Source organism: Apteryx mantelli, chromosome 30, assembly GCF_036417845.1.
Source record: "Apteryx mantelli isolate bAptMan1 chromosome 30, bAptMan1.hap1, whole genome shotgun sequence".
Classification (NCBI taxonomy): Eukaryota; Metazoa; Chordata; class Aves; order Apterygiformes; family Apterygidae; genus Apteryx; species Apteryx mantelli.
Genome location: NC_090007.1, coordinates 991,898 through 1,013,363, shown reverse-complemented (window position 1 = coordinate 1,013,363; position 21,466 = coordinate 991,898). Strand labels below are relative to the sequence as shown.

The 21,466-nt window shown below is 59.1% G+C and overlaps 1 protein-coding gene across 5 annotated transcripts; it reads right to left on the bottom strand.

The window, feature by feature from the left end:
* Positions 1-957: 957 nt before the first annotated feature.
* On the bottom strand, positions 958-5,490 carry CIRBP (cold inducible RNA binding protein). 5 transcript variants are annotated; one of them, XM_013956168.2, is made up of 7 exons: positions 5,393-5,490; positions 4,397-4,505; positions 4,206-4,312; positions 3,712-3,850; positions 3,543-3,627; positions 3,344-3,411; positions 958-994 (listed from the first exon to the last, which is right to left on the bottom strand). In XM_013956168.2, exons 2-7 carry the CDS (start codon positions 4,497-4,499, stop codon positions 990-992), a joined length of 507 nt encoding a protein of 168 aa, XP_013811622.1. In that variant the 5' UTR covers positions 4,500-4,505; positions 5,393-5,490; the 3' UTR covers positions 958-989. The 5 variants fall into 5 exon arrangements, with proteins under 5 accessions (XP_013811622.1, XP_067168697.1, XP_013811619.1 ...); XM_067312596.1 differs by having other exon boundaries at positions 3,344-3,408; XM_013956165.2 differs by lacking the exon at positions 958-994 and adding an exon at positions 2,177-2,921.
* Between the last annotated feature and the right edge of the window lie 15,976 nt (positions 5,491-21,466).

Here is a 21,466-nt window from a genome sequence, read left to right as displayed (position 1 = left end):
ACTGCAGGACAGACCAATCCTATGTGCCACCTGAGAACTGAAATGTATAATGGTGTTTGGGAATATATAACCACTGTAATGAGTTGCAGGAACATCACATTTCATTTTCATCAGCAAAACACATTAATTTTAATTATACTAATGTGTATGAAAAGAAATTCATTATCCAAGTTCAAAACAGCTTGGGCATTCAAATGCAAATTAAACTTTTAAGTTTTGTTACTATTTCAACTGGCAAAAGCAGCTTACTTCTGAACAAACAATACTGATTCCATGTTTAGGTAATTGCTCATCTAACAGTTCTTTACAGATGTACTTGACTAGTTTTGCAGATGCAAAAACCAATGCAACTAGGCCACTTAATTCAAGGTTACAAGGATGTAAATTCTTCCTCAAAACTTGCTCATAAAGACAGGTTACCCTTTCTAGCCACCTCCCCAACCAGAGCAGCATTTAATTTTTTTTTTAAACCTAGGCAACACACCAAATAACTAGATTTCTATTGTAAACCTTGGCCACAATCTACTATTCTTGTGTTTTCCCACAAAAGTACTACAAAGATTCAGATTTTTTTTCCATATTCCAGTATTTTATTCTATCTTTACTTGTTTGTTCAATTGATCTATATATAAAAAAAAAATCAGTAACAACATTGCTCAAAATTCTTCTTCTCCACTCCAATCAGTAGCTGTCCTTCTTGGTCTTCTCCGATGCAATTCACTGCTGAAATAAAATTAAGACAGTGAATTTAGAGAAAGAATTTGCAAAATTCTCATCTAGGAAATACTGAAGACACTTGCAAAGTAGTACTGTTACAACAGCAGTAGATAGCCAAACCTTATGGTTCAGGAAAAATTACTGGGGTGAGGGACAGACTGAACAAAGATGTTACCTGCTTGGTGAACTCAAGTCTTGATTCAGCTTTCTCAGAATGAATGCACTCCTTTCTCAGAATTCCCGTTCAGCTTCAGTGTTGAATGAACATCTCTTCAGCCTGCCAAAGCAAATATGCATTAATAATAATATCAAGCAGAGAATTTACATTGCCACCCACCTCCCCCCAACACAAGTCACATCATATACGAGGGTTTCACAAGCCATTCGCTGAACCCATCACATCACAGAAGCACAGTCTGGGAAAACTGTTCCAGGGCTGGCTGATGCCTTTGATATGCCAGCCAATGTATCATTTGATCCCTAAGCAGAGAGTTAACCACTTTGACATGGCTGCTTAGGAAGTGTGGGCTATGGGAAAAAGTTAATGGCAACAAGTAGGATGGCAAAGAAAGCTACAATTAAGTGAGCAACTTAATGAAGTCTAGGAAGATTCTCAATAGATGAACACATATCAAGTCAGGGAATTCTGTTTCCCATCTTGCTTCCATACCTACTAGCAAGACATGACTGCATGCCCAACTCTGATCTGTGGAACTGAAGTTGTGCCACAAGCCAAAGATTGCATAAGGCATGGGTTAAAATTTTTCCATCAGTTGACCAAAATTGTCAAAGGAATATTTCACAGGTACATTAGACTTTCAAATGAGCTCTCAACAAGAGGAAGGATGCGGACATGAGCAAAAGGAGTTACCTCGAATTACAGGACTATTTCCACATATGAACTAGCCAAGAGAGCAGCTTTCGTCTCAGAGGTTTCTGTTGGAGGCACAACACTTCTTTTCTCCAAGGACACTGCAGTTTCCATATGCTAGCAAAGAATTCTTAGAACTTGTAAGGCAATGACAAAGCTAGCTAATTACGGCAATTTACCTACCATTGAACACCGTGTCAAGCTAGTAACTAGTCCAGTTACCAAAGGACTGATTCTTTACTACAGCTTTTCAATGTCTGCTTTATTTTAAGGAAACATTGATTATCCTAACTGGCCAGCTAGCATTCCCTTGACCTTTGCTGACTTAGGCTTTGAATATTAGAATACCCTAAGGTATATACTTTCAATAGTCTGCCTCTAGACAAGTTTGACTATTCTTATGTGAAAGTATGCTGAAGGTATTCACATTTCAAGACCGGTTAAGATTAAATTCTAGCAACTGGTCAATAAATCTGGTTTGCTCTAATACTATCACTAATCTTCTCCTCTGGCATCCTCTATTACTTAGTCTGTTCTTCATCTTCAAGGATTGTGTTGTGCAATGAAATGTAAATGTCAGGAGCAGAGTTCATTTCAGACGGTCTTTTAATAGGCTTCGTAAAGCCAAAGAAAACTGTATACAAGAATCCTTTACCACTTCAAATACAATATCAATGGAATATGCATATTTCTTCCAGTAAAAAAGGACAATATAAATAAACATTTTCAAGAACCTCTTTTATGGTAAGTTTGCAAGTCTATTTCTGGGTAATTTACATCATTACAACAGTAAAAATACCGTTATGCAAGTTGAACATACAAGCAAGTTTCTCTTTAGATATATCAAGGTGGTTTGCCTTCCAATTTGTACCCAGGCTGCATTCCTACCTTGCTACACTAAAGGAATGTTACAAAAGACGAAGGTAATGCACTTAAAAAAAAAAAAAGTCCACAGCTTGTTCAGCTTCCAGTGAACATTGAATTAAAGGTCCTTTCTATCTCAAAAGAAACTGAATTGGGGCCCCAACTTCACAACTTTAAAAAAACACCTTGGCTCATCATGAAAGATAAAATAAAATCTGAAGTGCTTTCAAAAAAGATTAAAAACACTTGAAAGCAGAGCTTTCTTAAAGAAAAGTCTAATTAGACCATCTTATATCAGAAGCTGTCAGGCTGTGTTTGACAAGATTAGAACTGATAATACTACAAAAGTGAAAATACAAGTAGATGTACTACACAATAACGATTTCAGCGAAGCTCCAAAAATCTTTATAAATACAGCCATTGGAAGGACGATCTTGAGTCAGGAAGGATTTTTACTCGTTGTGTGTAGCTGAGGACAAGAAGCAGGCACAATTGTAAAGGCACTGAAGCATAGACAAGTTCCAGCATTTTACTCCCTTGCATTATTTCAGAAGCTAATGCTAGTTCGCTATGGCTTAAGAGAACTCCCCCACCCTTGATTAAAGTTTGTTAGGGCATCTGAGTTTTGTCTTAGTCTCAAGCTTGAGGAATGTAGTTAAAAACTTGCTTTACCTTAGATCCAAGCAACTCCTACACATGCATTACAAATTAGAAATTTAAATGGCACAACCACGTCCGAGGCTTGATAGATTGGTTCTTACGGGCAAGAACAAAAATAGTGGTACAGTTCAACTGAGCCTTACAGTATTTCCAGACTTCAGGATAGGGTCAGAAGGTTTAGAGAGTTCCTACAGCAACGTACTCGTCATTCCCATTTGAACTAAGACTTACCGTAACTGTCATAGCTGTCTCTGTAGGATCCTCCTGAAGACCTGTCACCGTAACCACCTTGACTCCTGCTGTTAAGAACACATTCATATGCATTATATTTGTTCATCTGCTCTTGGAGCCCATTGACATTTGTGTCAAACAGGCAACGGACTTCCAAGTGCTTTGCAAAAAAACACCTGACTCTTTGCAATGACTTTACCTGCTATTATAGTAGTCTCTGGAGCCATTATATCCTCCACTTCTGGAATCAAATCTGCTTCCGCCATAGCCTCTGTCTCCACCTCCTCCAACAGACAAGAAGTTTCTTTTAGCATGTTGAGAACTACCATTATCCTATCAATAAGTACCAATCTTTTATATACGCTCACCTCTAGAGAAGCCACGGCCCCGACCTCTGCCTCCACGGAAAAAGCCTCTGCCCCCAGAAGACCCCCCTCTGTATCCACGAGATCTGTTCTCTGATGATTTTCCAGCCTGATCAACTCTGATCTGACGTCCATCTACAGACTAAAGTCGGAAGAAAAATAAGCCAACTTGGTATTTCAATGTTCAACAGTAAAGCAAACAAACAAGGAATTATACACTTTCATTCTCAGCTAGGCAGTACCAAAATTTACTAGTTTGAACAAACAAGGCTTTTATTCAATGTCACAACTAAGGTATAGCTTACTACACAAGTAAATTAGTTTTCAAACAGTATATATGTGCTTCCTCTGAGTTTCGCTGTTTTTATAATGACTTCATGGAACTTCAGCAACTTAAAAAAAATTCTTTTCCCCGTTATTTCACTGAACAGGAACACATTTTGCTGACTTCTCTTATTCCTTGAGGGATCAGGAAAGCCATTCCAAAGCCTCCTTACCTTTCCATTCATAGCCATCATTGCATCTTTAGCATCGTCTATGTTTTCAAAAGTAACAAAGCCAAAACCTCTGGATCTTTGAGTCTCTCTGTCTTTCACCACAACGACTATAAAGAAGAAAAAATTACATCAGCACCTATGAAATCTACAAAATTTATGGAAATCATCATGGCTAGTTATTATGATCTTACCTTCAGAGATCTGTCCGTATTTAGAGAAGACCTGTTCCAATGACTGCTCATTAGTGTCAAAACTCAGACCGCCAACGAAGAGCTTTCCCTCATCGGATGCCATTTTGTCCTGTAAAGTCAACACACCCACCATTAAACCAAAAAATATTTCCACAAGGTCTAAGACATTGAATTTGTTGCATTACCATCAGCAGTCTAGCACTCCTAAGCAATGCACACTCACAGTGAGCCACTGCTTTAAAATACAGAGGAGCACCCAGACGGATGGCTCCACTTGAAGTGTTTTCTCTTGGAAAGCCGAGCCACAGGCAGATAGTGACGGGAGCCGTGAGCTGCGACAGCACAGCTACCCGCAGCCTCACACCCGCCCGCCACCACCCTCACCCAGGGCCAAAGCCACGTCCCCGGAGGCGCGCAGAGGAACCGCCCTGCTCCCCTCGCCCGCCTAGCAGGCCGGTGGGGACTCCCAGCACGGCCGGCTCCGCGGCGCGGGCTCCCCCGGGCTGGCGGCACCGGCCCCGCTCGGGCTGCGAGTGGCGACGGCGGTAGCCGCCCGCCCCGCCGGGCGCAGCGCGCATGCGCGTCCTGGAGGCCCGCGCCCCCCGCCGGGCTCAGGCGCAGCCCCCCGCCCCCGGAGACGCCGCTCCTCCCCCCGCGCACCGCCCACTTGGCGCAAGCGCGCTACGACGCCCCTCCTCCTACCTGCCGCCATTTTGCACCGTCGAGGCGAGTCGCCATTTTGTTTCCGAGAGCGCATTTCACCCCTCCCCCTGGCTCCCCCACACACCACACACACAGAGCAGTCAACCAAAACGCCTCTGCTAGGCTCACAACGCAACCTCGAAAGACAACGGGGCCGCGGGACGGGCGCCCCGCTCCAGGCCCCTCCCAGATAGCAAACCCGCTGTTTCTAGGACGCATTCCCCTTGGCTGAGGCGCTCCAAGCCTCCCAAGCCCGGTCCGGCTGCAACACGACCACCCCAGCGGACTCCTTACCAGTAGTCTGAAGCTGTAGGGTCCACACAGCACTTCAAAGTCTCAGCGCGATGTACGCTGAGGCTGGCGGGGCAGCGGCTTATAAACCCCTGCGCTGAGCCACGCCCCTCTTATGAATATTCAAATGAGCCCCGCCGCAAGGCGGGACAAGTGACGGGACCAAAGCGCTGCCGCCGCTCCGCCACCTGATTGGGCTGGAGCTTATTAATATTCATGAGACCCGAGAGGGGGAGAGGGGGAGGAGGGAGAGAAAACAAAAACGCTGCATTCCCCCCCTTCCCTTACTCCCACGTGGGGGTGGGGCGTGGAGGGCGTCTCTGATTGGTTGGGAGCTCGGAGAACGTTGTACAGGAGAGCCCCTGTGAGAAGAAACGAAGTGGAGGCAGCTGATTGGCTGGAGGCCGCCCCCGCCGCATTCCCCCGCCACACCCCCTCGCGGCCCGCACGGGGAGGGGGCGTGGCCGCGCTGCCCCAGTTTCGCGCCCTTCTCAGCAATGCGGCGGCCGCCGCTGCTGCAGACAAAGGGGCCGCTTGAGGGGGCGGCCGCCATCTTGGATAGCGAGCGCTGCTGCCGGCGCTGCCTCCCGGCGGGGCTCGGCCCCGCGCCGCGCGCCGTCCTCTCCTCCCCCTTCCGGGGCCCGCTTGCCGTGTGCCGCCTGCACCGCTGCGTGCCCTCCGCGGGCAGCCTGGCCGTGCCTGTGTGCCCCCGCCTCAGGGCCCTCCGGTGTTCCCTCTCCCCTTCCCTGAGGGAGGGCTTAGCCGACAGCCTGCCCCCCCCCCCCCCAGCCTGCTTCCCTTGCAGCGGCATGGCCGCAGCGCCCGCAGAGCCTCGGCCCGTTGGCGCTGCGGGCCCCGCACCAGCCGCAGGAGCATGGCTCTGCGGCGGGGCAGCAGGGCCCGTCGCGGCAGAGCGACCAGGCCAACGCTCGGATGCCCTGAGCTGCAGAGGCCGCCCGCTCTGCCGCGCGGCTGAGGAAGGGGCCGGCGGGTAACGCAGCCCCGGGCCGCGTCCTGGTCGCCCCCGGGCGCCCGCCACCAGCGCTCCCTGCCCCAGCGTCACGCAGCAACGCTGCCTGCCCCGTCCAGCTCTTGCGGCGGTGAATAACCGCTCCGGCAAAGCAGCCTCCTCCTTTGAAGCGTGGTGCTCGACACCCCCACACCTGCTTGTGACAGCATGGCGCAATTAATTTAAAAAGCCACCCCATCACCGGTTCCCAAGCATAAATGGTTTTGTGAAGGAGAAAAAAAAAAAAAAAAAGATTCTGCTCAGCCCATTTTCCATTGAAATGTCTAAAAGCCCACCCTGGAATTTTTCTAAGGTAAGCCTATCTTTAGCATTAAAAACTTCCCTATTCAAACAGGAAGCTCTCTGGCACAGATACACATTTCTGCAAGGGACTACATTGGTTTAAAATGCACTGAAAAGCACAGCTGAATTATCCAGCTTTTCCTGCAAAAGCTGTGGTCTTGGCTCAACTATGCCGTGATGTAGGACAGTATTTAAAACCGCTGAGAAGAAGAGAGGAGGAAAAACAGCGGCGTAGGGACAAGAGCTGGAAGAAGACAGGGCTAGGACAGGTCTCCGGAGGTCGCCTCATCTACCCTTCTGCTCGGAGGCAGGATCAGCTCGACGTAAACTCTGTCCGTGAAATGAGGTGGGGATTGCACTGCGAAAGAAAGAGTAATTTCGCCTGCGGTTTGCACCAGGAGAAGAGGGTGCGTGCACACGCACCCCCTGCCTCCCCGCTTCCCTCCCATCGCCTCCCTGTTCCCAAAGTCCAAAGCAGCCTTGCTCAGAACCGCCGAGTACAGAGAAACACCAGCGGTGTTTAAACCAGGGCTGGTTTTTCCCAAATAATGTGATTGATTTCCTAACTGAAAATCACCCAAAACAGGAAGAGTAAAAAGAGCCATAGTGAAATGCAAAGAAGTCTTCTGCCTGCTATTGTTATGTAAAAGCAGGGAGTGCTCTGCCGCTCCGAGCAAGGAAATTGGACTTTTCCTCCCTGATTTGATATTATGCATTTTGGGATCTACAGGGAAAAGACTGTTTGTTTTGTACACAAGCAGGTATAGTAATTATGAAATACAGAAGAATCTCAGTATTGCACTCTGCCCTAATCTGTACTGCTGTACACACAAAAATAGCTGTTTCATTACTCCTCAGCACAGCTTTCATAATGGAACATTGTCTGCGGATTTTACGTTACGGTACTAAGGCATCGGTCGTTTTGCCAAACATACAGCACCAGCAGGGTACAATAGCACACTGCACAACCATGCATTACTGGCTGCAGCGAAAGTACTCGTAAGCACGTTAAAAATATATATATATCGATGAGACACCAATCTATTAGTAGTTTGACCTTCTTACTGGTAAAACTATGAAGAAATGAGTTAATTTTCCAGTACGGAGAACAAATTCACAGCACTAATAATAAAAATAATAATTATTATTATATAATACATTTTTATATAATCTGTTGGTACTTATGTGTATCTGAGATGCTCTGCAGTAAAAGGAAAAGAAAAGGTTCAGCACTCAAAATACGAGTGCAGTCATTAAAAACAGGATGAAGCTGTGAATAATAGGATAAGATATTGCAATATTTTGTACAAATAAATAATTTGTTTCCTGATTTGAAGTAAGTATTTTAATTTTAAACTCTGGGTTTAAATTGTTGAATAAGCCTGGTTTATTTTTTAATTCTACCTAATATTGCATCACACTGTGGTCCATCAGTGCACCGGTCGTGTCAGAGGCCGGGAGAGGCAAGGAGGGAGGACTTGGGTGCCATCTGGGATTGCAGATCAATTTTTGCCCTTCAAGAGGGAAAAAGACGGTTCAGCCCTGAGCTTGAATCCCCAGGATGGCATTTTGATTAAAGTGGAAACGTATTAACATAAGCATTCCTGGTTCATGATGAGGGCGGGGAAAGTGACCTTGACGCATGGAGCCATTTTACAAGGGGAGACGCGGAGCGACACCGCTACCCTGGGGATGCTGAAGGGGAGGAGGCAGCGCTGTAGCTGCTTGCATATGCCTAAGGCCGTCAATACTGCAAACGTCAAGGGACAAACACGGTTATTTTTAATCGTACTTTTTACTCCTCGTGCAAAGTCAGTGCACGTTGTTTTTAAAATAGTACTGTTAATCTTTTATGTGCAGTTCAATGGAATTTTAGTCCTACCAGGACCAAAGGCTTGTGCAGAGCAGCGTAGCTCCGTTCGCAGCTGAGCATTGGCCCTCAGGGCCTGATTTAGCTCCTCTGATAGTAAATGGGGAGATCCCAGCTCTCTTCTGCAAAAGCTGGATTGGTCCCCAAAAGCCGAAGACCCAGTTCCGGTCTCACTTGGGTGCATTCATGCTTTTCCTTTGAAACCAGTGAAGTTACACGATTAAACAAGGTGAGAACCAGATCAAATCAAGATCTCCTGTACTGCCTCCACTCCCTTGTCCCAGTTCTGGCGCTCTTGGGAGGTTTCATGTGCTCCAGATCTGCTTATTCCTCCCTGTCTGATCCAGGGCATTAGAAGCAGCATGTGTCACTTTAGCTGGTAAACAAGTGGGCTGCAGCAGCCACGTGGCCCAAGCTTTCACCTGCTGGGCACTGTCATGAGCTTGTGTCCTGCACGATGGGCTCCGGAGGCATTCGGCACAGGAAAATCTCTTGACATACCAGAAACACACCACAAAACCACAGCTGAAACCAGTGCTGCCAGCAAATACCAGTCGATAACCATCCTGGCTGATTTCACACGCTGTTATGGCAGTAATTAGGCAACGAAGCACAACGTGGGTGATACATGCCACCAGAGCAAACCTTTCTGCGGCAATGGCTGGCATTTGCACAGCTCCTGATCTGAGGAGCCCAAAACGCTCAGCAAGGTAAACTGAGAAAATAGCGTGCAGCATCAGCTTTGGCACTGTTTCTGCCTGTGGCTTAGATGCTCCAGTAGCCCCTGCACAGATTTTAGGACAGAGCATGCGTTCATTTATTTCATCCAGCTGAGGCACATTTTCAAACCACTTTTAGTCCCCTGGTGAGAAGGGACTGTAGCTACACTGACCTAATGCAGTGGAAGCACTGTTGCATCTTCAGCGACTCCGAATACCTGTCTGGAGCGATATGCTCTCCAAAGCAGAGGCCATCTCTCCTTGTGCTCGCGTGGCTCTTGGCGGAGTGCTGTGCTCCTCTGGACTCTGGACTTCAGTGGGGGATAACTGTTAAATCATAAATCACAAGAAGCTGGAGGGAGCTCAGGGACCATCTTGTCTGCTGGCTCAGGCAACCCCATTCCTGCCAGATGTTTGTCTCGCCCATTTCTTTAAAACCTTCACTGACAGAGGTTATTGTAGCGTACAAAATGATAATACTTACTTCCTAAAAAAAGTCTCCTTCCAGCAGCTTTTAGTGCCATATTGAGGTATATACAGGGAGCACTGGTAAAGGAGTGCTAAAAAGCCCACTGCAACATCCTCGTCTCGGTCACGGTTTCCAAATCTAGTGCTAAGCCCCCGCTGCCTCCGAGGGACCTTTGCAGGACGCGTGCACGCAGCGCTTCTTGCAGCTCTGCCGACGTCTCGGAGGGATCCCCACCGGGCAACGTTTATTGCTCGGCTTCGCAGGGGCCTTTCTCCAGTCCTTTAAGGTTGGCCTCACCCTGTAATCAGAGCCATTTTCCACGGGATAGAGCAGTTTGGCACTTGCCCAGAGCCACACAGCAACCGAGCAGGAACTTGCTCGGCAGCCCCGTCGCCCGCGCAGAGCCGAGGGCAGAGCGGGAGAAGCATCTGCCCCCGGCACCGCCGCGATCAGGTTTCCAAACCGGAGCGAGCAGACCCGAGCTCCTGCGGGGGCTGCCGGCCCCAGCCCCGGGCGAGGGCAGGGAAAGGGGCTCCCGGGAAGGATGCGGGAAGGACCAGGGGCACCAAAACAGGCTGGGCTCTCGCACAAGCCCTGTGCCTGCAGGACTGGAGAGGGAACAAAACCATCCCCGGTGCCGGGTCCGCGCTGCGCTCCGGCACGGCGCTCCTCCCGCGGCGCCGGGGACCACCCTGGCTGCAGGGGCGCAGCTGGAGGGGCGGAGGTGGCGCGCACGGCTGCTACGCGCCCGGCCGCCGCCGAGGAGCCTCCTGCTCTCTTTGTTTTTCCCTGGGATTGTGGGGAAGGAGGGAACGCGAGGCTGCATTGAACCCGGGGTCCCCCTGGGCCTTCGTCCCATCCCTCACCAAAGCCGCTGGCAGAATAATCTTTTGCATACTGGGGAAAAGTCCTTCCTGACCTTCGCTTGCTGAAGGCTGGCTCGCAGCTGGGATTTCGGCAGGGAAAGCCCGCAGAGCCCTCCGCTGCACGGAGGATCTCTCCCCCGACCTGCCCCCCCTGCACGGCCACCCACGATCCCATCGCCAGCCCTGGACCCAGGATCCAGGCCCCCCCCCCCCCCAGTGACATATCGAGCCGGTTCTGGATCCTGGAACCAGCCATCCCTACGCCCGCAGGCAAAACATTCCCTTTGCTCTTACTGCTTTCCCTAAGGGAGTTGCTTATCCAGCTTTGCAGTTTGAAAAACCCTGACGCAATCGTACTGTTGCCATGGCAAGAAACGTTGCTGCTGCATTTTCCTCTGTGATTTACCGTGACTGGGGTTTACTGAGTCGTAGGACAAAGCAACAGCGAATGGAGGGATCGGATCCACAGCAAGGCTTGCGAAAAGCTGCGAGGAATCCGGGCTGGCACATATTGCCATAAGGCAAGAAGGGAGGGTTTTTTTAACGGCAGCGTAGGGGATGCCCAAACCTGAGTATCAGGAAACGCGTGCATGTCGCGATGCACCCTGGAGATACCGCAGCTTGTGCCGCTTCTGGCTTCTCCCTGCCCTGTGCATTTTCCCGTCTTCTCGCCCCCCTCTCGCGAGGACGGCGAGACTGGCAGCGCAGAGGCCGGGGCGCAGCCGGAGCGCACCGCGGATCAGCCGGGGCTGGGACGCAGCCGCCGCGCAGCACCCCGAGCCGCCAGCGGCGGGATTCGGGGCTAGGGTGCCCCTGCACCCAGACCGAGGCTGGGGCGACGGCAAAAATAGCGCGTGGTAACCAAGGCAACGTGCTTGGCTCCGGGAAGCGGTTTTTATTAGGAACAGATGCTGCGCTTCTCAGCCAAATTATGGAAAATTAAATCCCTTACTGTCACACCACCAAGATCTGCCCAGACAGAGCAGAAATCCAGAAGCGGCTGAGCAAAGGTGCTGTGTCGCACCTGCAGCGTTTCCAGACCCCTTTTGGGGTGCAGCGTGGCGAGGGGAAGCTGGCCGTGCCCTGTGGCCCACAGCGCGCTGCCCAACATAGTCCAGACCATCCCCACTCGCCCCCAGCCTTCCCGTTCTCCCAAGATGCACATTTGGGACATTTCCAGGCTGCAAAGCACACCGGCACTGGGTCTGACGACCACCGCCGCGGCAGGGATTTGCACGGAGGTCGGAGCAGTTTTCCTCCCCCATCCTAGCCCAGAGCAAACCTCACTCCTTTACGTGCTGCACGCAGCAGCAGGAACAGCCCCGGACCAGCCACCGCCCCGGGGCCTTGCAGAAAGCGCAGCTCAGCCCCTCGTAGCTGTGTCCCCAGGCTTCCAGAGGCCGAAGTGCACCGGCTTTGTCATTCGTTTGTGCAGCGACTGCAGTTTCCAAATCCCCTTTAGGAGCCTCGGGAACATCTGCAAGGCTCCAGGCTTTCTGCAGCGTCAGGTGCTCTCTGCGTTGCGGCGAGCGCGCCGCACCCTGCCTTCCTCGCCAGGCCGCCCGCCGCGCCGGAGCCCGGGCGCTCCACGGCACGCAGCAGCCCTGGCGAGAGCCCCGCGGCGCGGCACGGCATGGCGCGGCATGGCATGGCTCACGGTCCGGCGCGCGCGGGAGCCGTGCCGCCTCCTTTTGGCCTCACCAAGCTGCAGCCCTCGGCTGCCGATGCTGCAGCCGCTGCTCGCCTCCAGCTGCAGGGGGGTCTCGCCCCCGGCCCCCTCCCTGCAGCCCCATCTCCCCCCTCCCCGAGCCGCTTCTTAAGGGGGGGCGTCGGGGTCACCAGCGCAAAATGCAGCTGCTTGCGGCGTGGAAAGAGCAGCAGGCTGGCTGAGACGTGCATTTCTCTCCCCCACCTTCGCTCCTGTCAACCTACCAGCTGCATTAAACACTCATCTCACTTATATAAGCTCTCATTAATCATCATCTAAGCATATTTGCAGCACAGTAGTTCTTAAGGTCAGGAGATGCTGCCCAAGGACACCAGAAACAAACTTCCACTGTGAAAACACCGCGTGACCTTGCAGGGCAGAGGGGTGGGGACGGAGCAAGATTTTAATCTCTGCTCTGTAGGGGAAAAAACTGCCAGGAACAGTTTCTCTACCTGGAAACACCAGGGAGCTGAACTACGCGCTGCGGTGGGCCAGTCCGGACGCAGGGGGAAAACGGTTTTTCCAAGCCCCGGCACTGCGCGGCTGCTCCGGCCAGGGCAGTTTTGCGCGACGCTGGGCGGTGGGACCGGCCGTCTCTCGTCCTCCCAGGCTGGTGCGTGGTGGCCTCGCGCTGCGGCCGCCCCGTTCGCTGCTGGGGGCCACCAGGCGCTTGCATTTCCCTGCATGCGGAGGGGAAGGAGAGCGTAAATCACCCCGAGCTCGGCGCAGCCTCCCCCGGGAGGGCTCGCTGCTATGGCACAAGGAGCGGCGCAGCGCGGCGAGCCTAGCCGGGGCTCTGCAGGAGCCGCCACGACTGCAGCAAACCCCGAACTGCAGCATCGACGTTTCCGAGCGCCCAGAACGTTCCCGCGCTGCGGCGGGAGCTCATCCCGCGCCGGCCCCCTTCCCGAGCCTCCCAGCTTCGCCGGCAATAGGAGCCAGGCTGTAACCCGACCTCGCAGCCGGCCCTCCACGCTCGCCTTGCTGCAGGGGAGGAATTGGAAACGGCAGCGGATCAGATTCCCGGCTGTCTGGGTCCCTTTCTCCCCGCGCTGCCTCTTGGCCCTGCCTGCAGCTTTCAGTTATGCGACTCCTTTTTTTTGCCCCCCCCCCCCCCCTTAAGGCAGGGAAACGAGTTAGGAAAGTTCCCCCTCGCCCCCACGAGCTATATGGAGGAAGGCAGGTAGAGACGATGTCTCTGCCTCCGGCAGCTTCGTGCCTGCCGGGGAGCTGCGGGTTTGCAGGGAAAGGCCGGATTCTGGCACGGCACAGGCTGGCGTAAACCCGTGGCAGAGCGGGGCAAGCGCTGGCGCCGGGGTGGGCGCGAGCCCCCGGGGACCCCGGTGCTCCCCGCTCGAGGCGGCGGCGTGCGGGGCGAACCCCAGCATCCCCGGTCTGTGCGCTCAAAGCCCGATGCTGCTTCGCCCCAAGCTTGTGCCGCCGGGTCTGAGGGCCCCAAAAACAGGCTTCAGCGAGCTGCAGGGCAGCCCCTCGCCCGCCCAAGCCGAGCCCCTGGCGCCAGAGCCCCCCAAAGCGCTGGAAAGCCGCGGCCGGGCGGCTCGTTGCAGCGGCTGGCGCTGTCCCGGAGACCCGAGCTGCCCCCAGCATCGCTGCTGTGCAGGGGCTGCGCTCGGAGCTGGACGTGACCTGCTTCCCGATCGCCCGCGACCGCAGCGCCGTGGGGAGGATGGGAATGACCCCCGGACCCCAGCGGCCCCAGGACCGGGACCAGGACTGGCCATCCGGAGCCTGGGGCCGGGCTGGCAGAGCAGGGAGACCAGCCCCCCCCCCCCCCCCCAGGCTGCTTTTAAAGCCGCGCAGACGAGCCCAAGTGATGCTGCTGAATCCCTTTCCAGCTGCTGGTAATCTGCTTCCAGCTGCAAGCGGGAGCGGGCGGGGGGCAGGGTGCCCGCATGCATTTCATTTTTCTGAAAGCATTTTTGCAGCCCTGTCGCTTGCTCTCCCCCCCCCCCCCCCCCGCAGCCCCGCGGCGGCTCGCGGGGCGCAGTTGCCCGTATAAGGCTGGGAGCGGGCAGGCGGGCCGCGGCGCGGAGCCGGAGCCGGAGCAGGGGCTGGCGCGGGCGGCCTGCCGCGCTCCACATCCCCGGCGGCCGCGCGGGCCGGGGCGGCAGCCAAGGGGCCGCTATTGTTCGGCTCCGCAGACAAAGAGGGGCTCTGTCGCCCCGGGAGGCGCGCGGGAGCGTGAGGGGAATGGGAACGAGGGGAAGGGGCCGCAGGGAGGAGCGCACATCTGCCGGCACACGGGGGGGCACCGGGCGCCCCACCGAATGCAACCCCCCCCCCCGGCAGGACGGGGCAGATCCCAACCCATCCGTCTCCGAGAAATGCTGCGGGACTGCGCGCGGGGCACGTGCAGCTGGGAATAGGGGGGTTCAGCTGGGAATAGGGATACATGGCTGGGAATAGGGGTACATGGCTGTGAAAAGGAGAATGTAGCTGGGAATAAGGGAGGTACATGCCTGGGAATTCAGGGCTATGGCTGGGCATGCCTGGGAATATGGTGCTACGGCTGGGAATAGGGGTACATGGCTGTGAAAAGGAGAACATAGCTGGGAATAAGGGAGGTACATGCCTGGGAATATGGGGCTACGGCTAGGAATAGGGGTACATGGCTGTGAAAAGGAGAACATAGCTGGGAATAAGGGAGGTACATGCCTGGGAATATGGGGCTACGGCTGGGAATAGGGGTACATGGCTGTGAAAAGGAGAACATAGCTGGGAATAAGGGAGGTACATGCCTGGGAATTCGGGGCTACGGCTGGGAATAGGGTGTATGGCTGGGAATAGGGGGTATAGCTGGGAATAAGGGAGGTACATGCCTGGGAATATGGGGCTACGGCTGGGAATAGGGTGTATGGCTGGGAATAGGGGGTACGGCTGGGAATAGGGGATACAGCTGGGAATAGGGGGTACGGCTGGGTAAATGGGTATCTGGCTCTGGCCTCTCCCTCGCTGCCCCCCCAGCCCCCCCCGGCCCAGGCGCTTCCCCATCCCAGGGCCCCATTTCGGTGCGTGGCGCAGCCAGGAAGGCGCCTGCCCTTGTGCCGGAGTCGCACGGAGCCCCGGGAGAGGCAGGCGCTCTCCTCCCTCGGCCACATCCGTGCCGGCACGGCAGCGCCAGCCCCGCGTGCACGGCATGGCACGGCACGGCACGGCGGAGCACCGAAAGGTCCGAGCAGGGCGGGAGAGCCGGGGCTGCGCCGGCAGGGCCAGGCACGGAGGGATTTAGGGCTGGGAGAGGCATCAGGAAAGGCCGGGGCCGAGCTGGTTGATGCAGACGCGAGCGGCTGCGGGCACGAGCAGAGAGCTCGGAGCAGCCTGGGAAATATAGGTCAGGCAGGAGAGGACGGTAAATAGCACTCGTGTGATGAGTGGCGCCGGGCCTCGGGCACCGCAGGGCCGAGCTGGGAGCCGGGCACAGGCCCTCGGCTGGCGCGTGCACCCCGGGGGGCTTCGGGGAGCCCCCCCTTCCCTGGGCCACCCACGGGTCCCCCCGCAGGTCTGCAACGGCCTCCCCAGGGCGACCCCGAGGAGGCGGCAGACTCGGCCGGGGCACCGGGGCCGGCACGTCCGGGTGGGCTGCTCGTCCCCTGGTGGCCCCCGCACCCGTCCCGCCGTCCGTCCCTCGCGCCAGGCCCTTGGGACCCTTGGGGCACTGCGGGAAGCCCAGCAGCATCGCGGCACGGGGCGTGCGGGAAGGCGCCCGGCGCGGGGACGGTCTGCTCAGACGCGGGACGAGCGGCTGCAGGACAAACGGCTGCTCGGCCCCGCCGCCCCCCGCACGGGCGCCCGGGGGCCGGAGGGGGCTGGAGGGGGCCGGGGCCCTGCGCCGCCCTCCCGCCGCCCCCTCCTTCCCCTCCTGCATAGTTCATGTTTTGGAAAAAACAAAAAAAAAAGCGAGCTCCGGGAAGCGGGGGCCGCGGTTCCTGTTCCAACGCCCACGGCGCCGGCACGCCGCCCCCCCCCGCGCCGGGCGGCCAGGGCCTCTCCACGGCCTGGCCCCCGCGCCGCTCCCCGGGGACCCGCTGCGTGGGGGCCCCTGCCGCCGGCCGCCCCCCGCGTGGGGGCACGTGGGGACACCGCTGCTCCTGCGTGGGGGCACACGCCAGCCTCCCGTGTCCCCCCCCGCCGTGTCTCCTTGCTGCTCCCGACTGTCACCGTCACCAGCCGCCCTGTCCTGCCCCCCTCCCTCCGCCGGCCGGGCGTCCGTCTGTCCGTCCAGCGGCCACGCAGGGCCGTGCGCCCGCGGGTGTCCGGCGGCGCCGGAGGGTGCTGAGCACTGCCGTGGCGGTGGCAGCAGAGGGCAGCCATGCTTCACGCACGGCACGGATCCTGCCAGCCGGCGCCCACGCGTGTGCCCCGCGCCGTGCCCATCACCCGGCCTCGGGCCCCCAGGGCTGTGCCGGCGCCCGGCGAGGTCCTGCCCTGCAGCCGGGGGGGCTTGTCCCGAGCTGCCGGCTCCCGGCTGGGGCTGATCCTGCCTGGGAACCCAGCACCCCTCCGGCAGGACGGCTCGGGGCTTTGGGAGCTGGTGGCAGCCGCCGGCCCGGGAAGCGGCGCCTGGCCCCTCTGGAGCACCCCGGAGCCCAGCACCCGCGGGGGCAGGCTGGAGGGACTGGCGTCACCCGCGCGGGGAGCTGGGGGTGCGTGTGACACGCACATGTGAGCATGCACACGCACAGGGCCACCCGCACATGTGAACACACATGCACACACGTGCACGGGATCGCACATGTGCCTGTGCACACGCGCAGGCGCACACGCAGCGGAGCATCGGGACTGCAGCGAGGCCGACGGGGACCCGCGCGGAAACGCACGCGCAGGCGCACGCGGTGCAACCCCAGGGGAGCCCCCCTCCCCCAGCCTCCAGCATGCACCCGCGTGTGCAAGCGCACACACATGTGCAAGCGCACACAGAGCCACGCGCTCGCAGTGCTGCCGGCAGGATGCGCAGCCAGGCAGCGGCACCGGCAGTGCAAGCTCTCGTCCCTGTCCCCAGGTGACTGTCTGCTCCAGGATGAATCACACGCCTTCTCCGTGCCTCAGTTTCCCCACTGGGGCTGGTGGCCCCAGGCACTGTTGCACAGCGCAGCAGAGAAGCCAGAGAGCCCCGGGGCCGTGTCTGCCCGCTGCGCCCCGGGGCCGGGCTCCCGGAGCCCTCGCAGCCCCGCGGGAGGAGCGAGGCCGGGCTCAGCGCAGCGCTGCAGCCCGACGCTGCCCTGCGCGCTCGCAGCCTGCGACGGGAGCTGCAACGACAGCGCTGCACGCTGCGGTGCATCGGGCACAGCCCCCACCCCCCCCCCGGCCGGGAGCAAACGGGGCGCCCCGGCGTCCCCTGCCACGGCTCCAGGGCTGCTGGGCGCCGCGCTCGGGGCGCACATGTCGGACCACGCGGGAGGCCTCGCGCGCGCGTCTGCGCACCCGGGGGGAAGCGTGCACGCACGCACCCCGACACGCGTGTGCACGGGGACAGGCCCGTGCCCGCGGCCCCGGCGTTGTGCACCGGGCCCAACCCCGTGGGCACGGCACGATGCCTGCGACAGGCTCTGCGCCCACGTCGCTGCGCCCGGCCCGGCGACCGCTGCGCCCGCTGCGCCTCCCTCCCCGCCTGCAGCGGTCTCCGTGGCAACGCTGCCGATTTATCAATGGAGACGACTGCGGGAAAAACGCTCCCGGGGAGGCGGGGAGGGAGAGGAGGGGTTTGGCCGGGGACGCGGCGGGGGACAGACGGCCGCCGCGGGGGGCCGTGGGAGGCCGGCGGGCAGGAGGGGGCTGTGCGCGTTTGCAGGGCCCACGCACGGGCGCGCACGCCCGGAGGGTGCGGCGTGCACACACACACACACACACACACACACACGTGCAAGACGGCGCAGGCCCTGCGTGCGCTCGCTGCAGGAGGCTGTTTGCACAGACCGGACACCTGGTGCGGCCCCCCCCCCCCCCCCCCGGCGCCTGCCCGCGCCGAGCCCCGGCGCCCGGCCCCCTCCCGGCTCTGCCGGGGCCTCCCGGCTCCCAGCACCTGCCTGCGCCAGGGCGGCCAGGGGCGTTTGCTGGAGAGCCGCGGCCAGGCAAAGATAAAGGGTTCGCACCCGCCTGCGCAGCCAGGGCACCCGCCCTGCCCCGGCGTCCCGGAAACGGTGCAGCACCGGGCTGCAAACGGGGGGGTGTGGGGAGCCCAAATGGGCTGCAAACGGGGGGCTTGGGGTGCCCAAATGGGCTGCAAATGGGGGGGCTCAGGGAGCCCGACCCAGCTGCAAACGGGGGCTCGGGGAGCCCAGCTCTTCCACACGCACCTTCCCCCCCCCCGGTTGTCCCCGCTCCCCGCTGCCCCTCGCCCTGCTCAGCACCGGGGGCTGTCGGGGGGCTCCGTGCTGCACCCCAGGGTGCAGTTGGGGGATGGGGGAGAGCGTTTCTTGAGCCGCAGGCCCCATGGTGCAGCCAGGGAGCCGGGGTGCCGGGAGAGGGTCCTTTCGGGAGGCGAAGCCGCTCCCAGGGCTCCCCTGCCCTCTGCAGCAGCAGCACGCTGGGTCCTATCCCGGCTCCGGAGGGGGAAAGGGGCCAGGGCACAGGAATGGGGAGCGGGACGCCTGGCGAGGGGCGGCCGAGAGGGGTGACGGTGCTGCACGGGGCCAGGGCTCCGGCCGCCCCGGCGGGGAGGAAGCGCTGTCCGGTGACAAGCGCGCCGGGCGGTGAGTCAGGCCGCCGGGGTCTATTCCTGGTCCGCCGCTGACTCAGCGCGCGGCTCCGGGCGGGATGCGCCGAGCCGGCCCTGGCCCTGCCGTGGGGACGCGGCGCGGGGGAACGGCGCAGGGCAGCACCGCGGCACCGGCCGCCCCGAGCCGGGCTGGCGCGAGGGCAGGTTCGGCGGGGCGGGCGCTGGCGGCCACCTCCTGCAGCCGCCCCCCGAAGCGCGCCGGGGCTCAGCGCCTTCACGCGCGAGCACCCAGATAACCCCCGCAGGAGCGCCAGGCTCTCGGTGCCGAAGGCGCAGCCCGTGCACGCACGAGTGCCCCATCAGTGCCTGCGCGGGCCCGGTTAATTCGGGCGCAATCTGCTCATGCGTGAGCACGCTGTCAGCGCACAGTGGCTTCGCGCAGGAACGCGCCGTCCTTGGTGCCCGAGCACAGCACCAGCGCCCACGGGCACGTGGCTCCTGCATGGGGGTGCACGGAGCCCCCAACCGCGCCAGGCAACGCATGCACACGACTGCTTCGCTGTGCACATCGGGGCACCGGCACACGTGTCCCGCGAGCCCGAGCCGCGCTGGGAGAGAGGGTGCCGGGGGGGGCCGGCAGCCCGCACGGGGCAGCGCATGGGGCAGAAGCCGTCGCGCGCGACCCAGCCTCCCGCGCCGGGGCGCAACCCGCGGCGAGAGCACGGCCAGCAGCGGCGGTCGCCTGCAGCTCAGCCCTGGGAGGGGGGGAGGTGTTTACTTAAGGGTTTGTTCAGTTCTCTTTGTTTCCTTTTTCCTCAATACCCAAATCAGTGATCAGAAGTTTGTGTTAATTGGCAATAAATTAAATTAAGTAAAAACTCCCTGAGCCAAGGCGGTTCTGCCACCAACAGCTGGTGCCTCCGCGGTTCCCGCAAGCCTGGCGCCTGGGGTCCCCGCGGCCTGCAGCCCCTGCGGGCGCACGCGGGAGCGAGGCGCCCCGAGGCCCCGGGGATGGGCCCGCTGCCCACGCAGCGCCCCGGCAGGGCCGGGCCGGGCCGGGCCGGGCCCCGCCGCCGCTGCCAGGAAGGGCTGCAGCGAGGAGCCGGGGACGGCGGGTTCGCACCAGCTCAGCACTTTCGCAGCCCTCACGGCGTGCTTAGTCACACGCGGCTCAGCACACGCCTGCTCGCACACACACACACACGCGCGCGCGCACACGCGGCCACGGCCGGGCCCCCCGCCAAGCCACAGCACACGCACGGGCGAGCAGCAGGGAAAAGGAGGAGGAAAATCCCCCAGGCAGCAGGTGACCCTGTTTCCAGCCTCACCACCCACCGCTCCCAGCACCACCGAGCTGCAGAAGGGCCCGAAGAAAGCTCCTCTGGGCTGAGAACGGACAGAGTTCAGTGCAGAGATGGGATCTGCAAGTCAGGGGCTCTGACTGCATCTCGGTGAGTGCAAGAGCAGGACAAACAGCCGCCAGACAGGTCGGACTGTGCTGGGCGCAGCCGGCTGATGGCTCCCCGTGGAGCAGCCTGGCCCTCGCCTGGCTCCGGCGCTCCTGGTGTCTGAGCCAGGTGCCCCGTCCTGCCCCGTGGCCACCCCAGCCGGGCCCGGGCGCACGGAGAGGGCGAGGGCAGGCGTGGGGGACCCAGCGCCGCTCCCAGGCCCGCGTCCAGCTGAGTTCGGCTCCTCATCACCATCCTGCCGGACGCGGAGCCAGAAGCGGTGCCGGGCTGGGAAAGGCGCCCTGGGAGCCCAGCCGTGTTTTTCCCTCCCCGTCCACCAGCCCAGGAAAGATCGCGGCTGTGCCCGGAAACTTGCTGACTTGTGAAAAACAGAGGCTGGAAATAAAAGCTCATCCCGAGGCACGGGGAGAGCGTGCGCAGCCGGGCCGGCGGCCACCCGGGCGCGGGCTGCTGGCTGGTGCGGGCAGCCGCTGCACCGTCGTGCTCCGGCGCTTCATTAATCGCGGCTGGGATCAGCTATCCCGTCGCTGCCCGGGATCGATGCGGGGCCTCTAATTACCCGAGGCGGCAGCTTCCCCGCCGCAAAACGCCGGCCAGGGGCCGCTTCTTCCCTGCACCGCCTGCTCCCGCCGGGCGCTCCGGCCGCGGCGCTGGGCAGCCCGGCGATGCCGAGCACCTCCAGGGCCTTCTCCCCCGGCTCTGCAAAGCCGGGAGGGGTTTGGGCTGGGTTGCTGCCGGCAAAGCCAGGGGCCGGAGCAGGGCAGCCCGGCGGGAGGCAGGGGCCCGGCTGCCCGCGGCCGCGCCGGGCGCCCATGACGCAGAGCCGCTCTCGAGGCTTTTTCCCAGGGCCGCGCTACCTGGGCGCCGAGCCCGTGGGAGGATTTTCTGTTTTGCTCTCACACCTCCACTGCTTTTCCCCCGAGCAGCATCCAGCAAAGCCTCGCGCCTCTTCAGCGCCACTGCCGAGAAACCCGAAACGTCCCCGCGC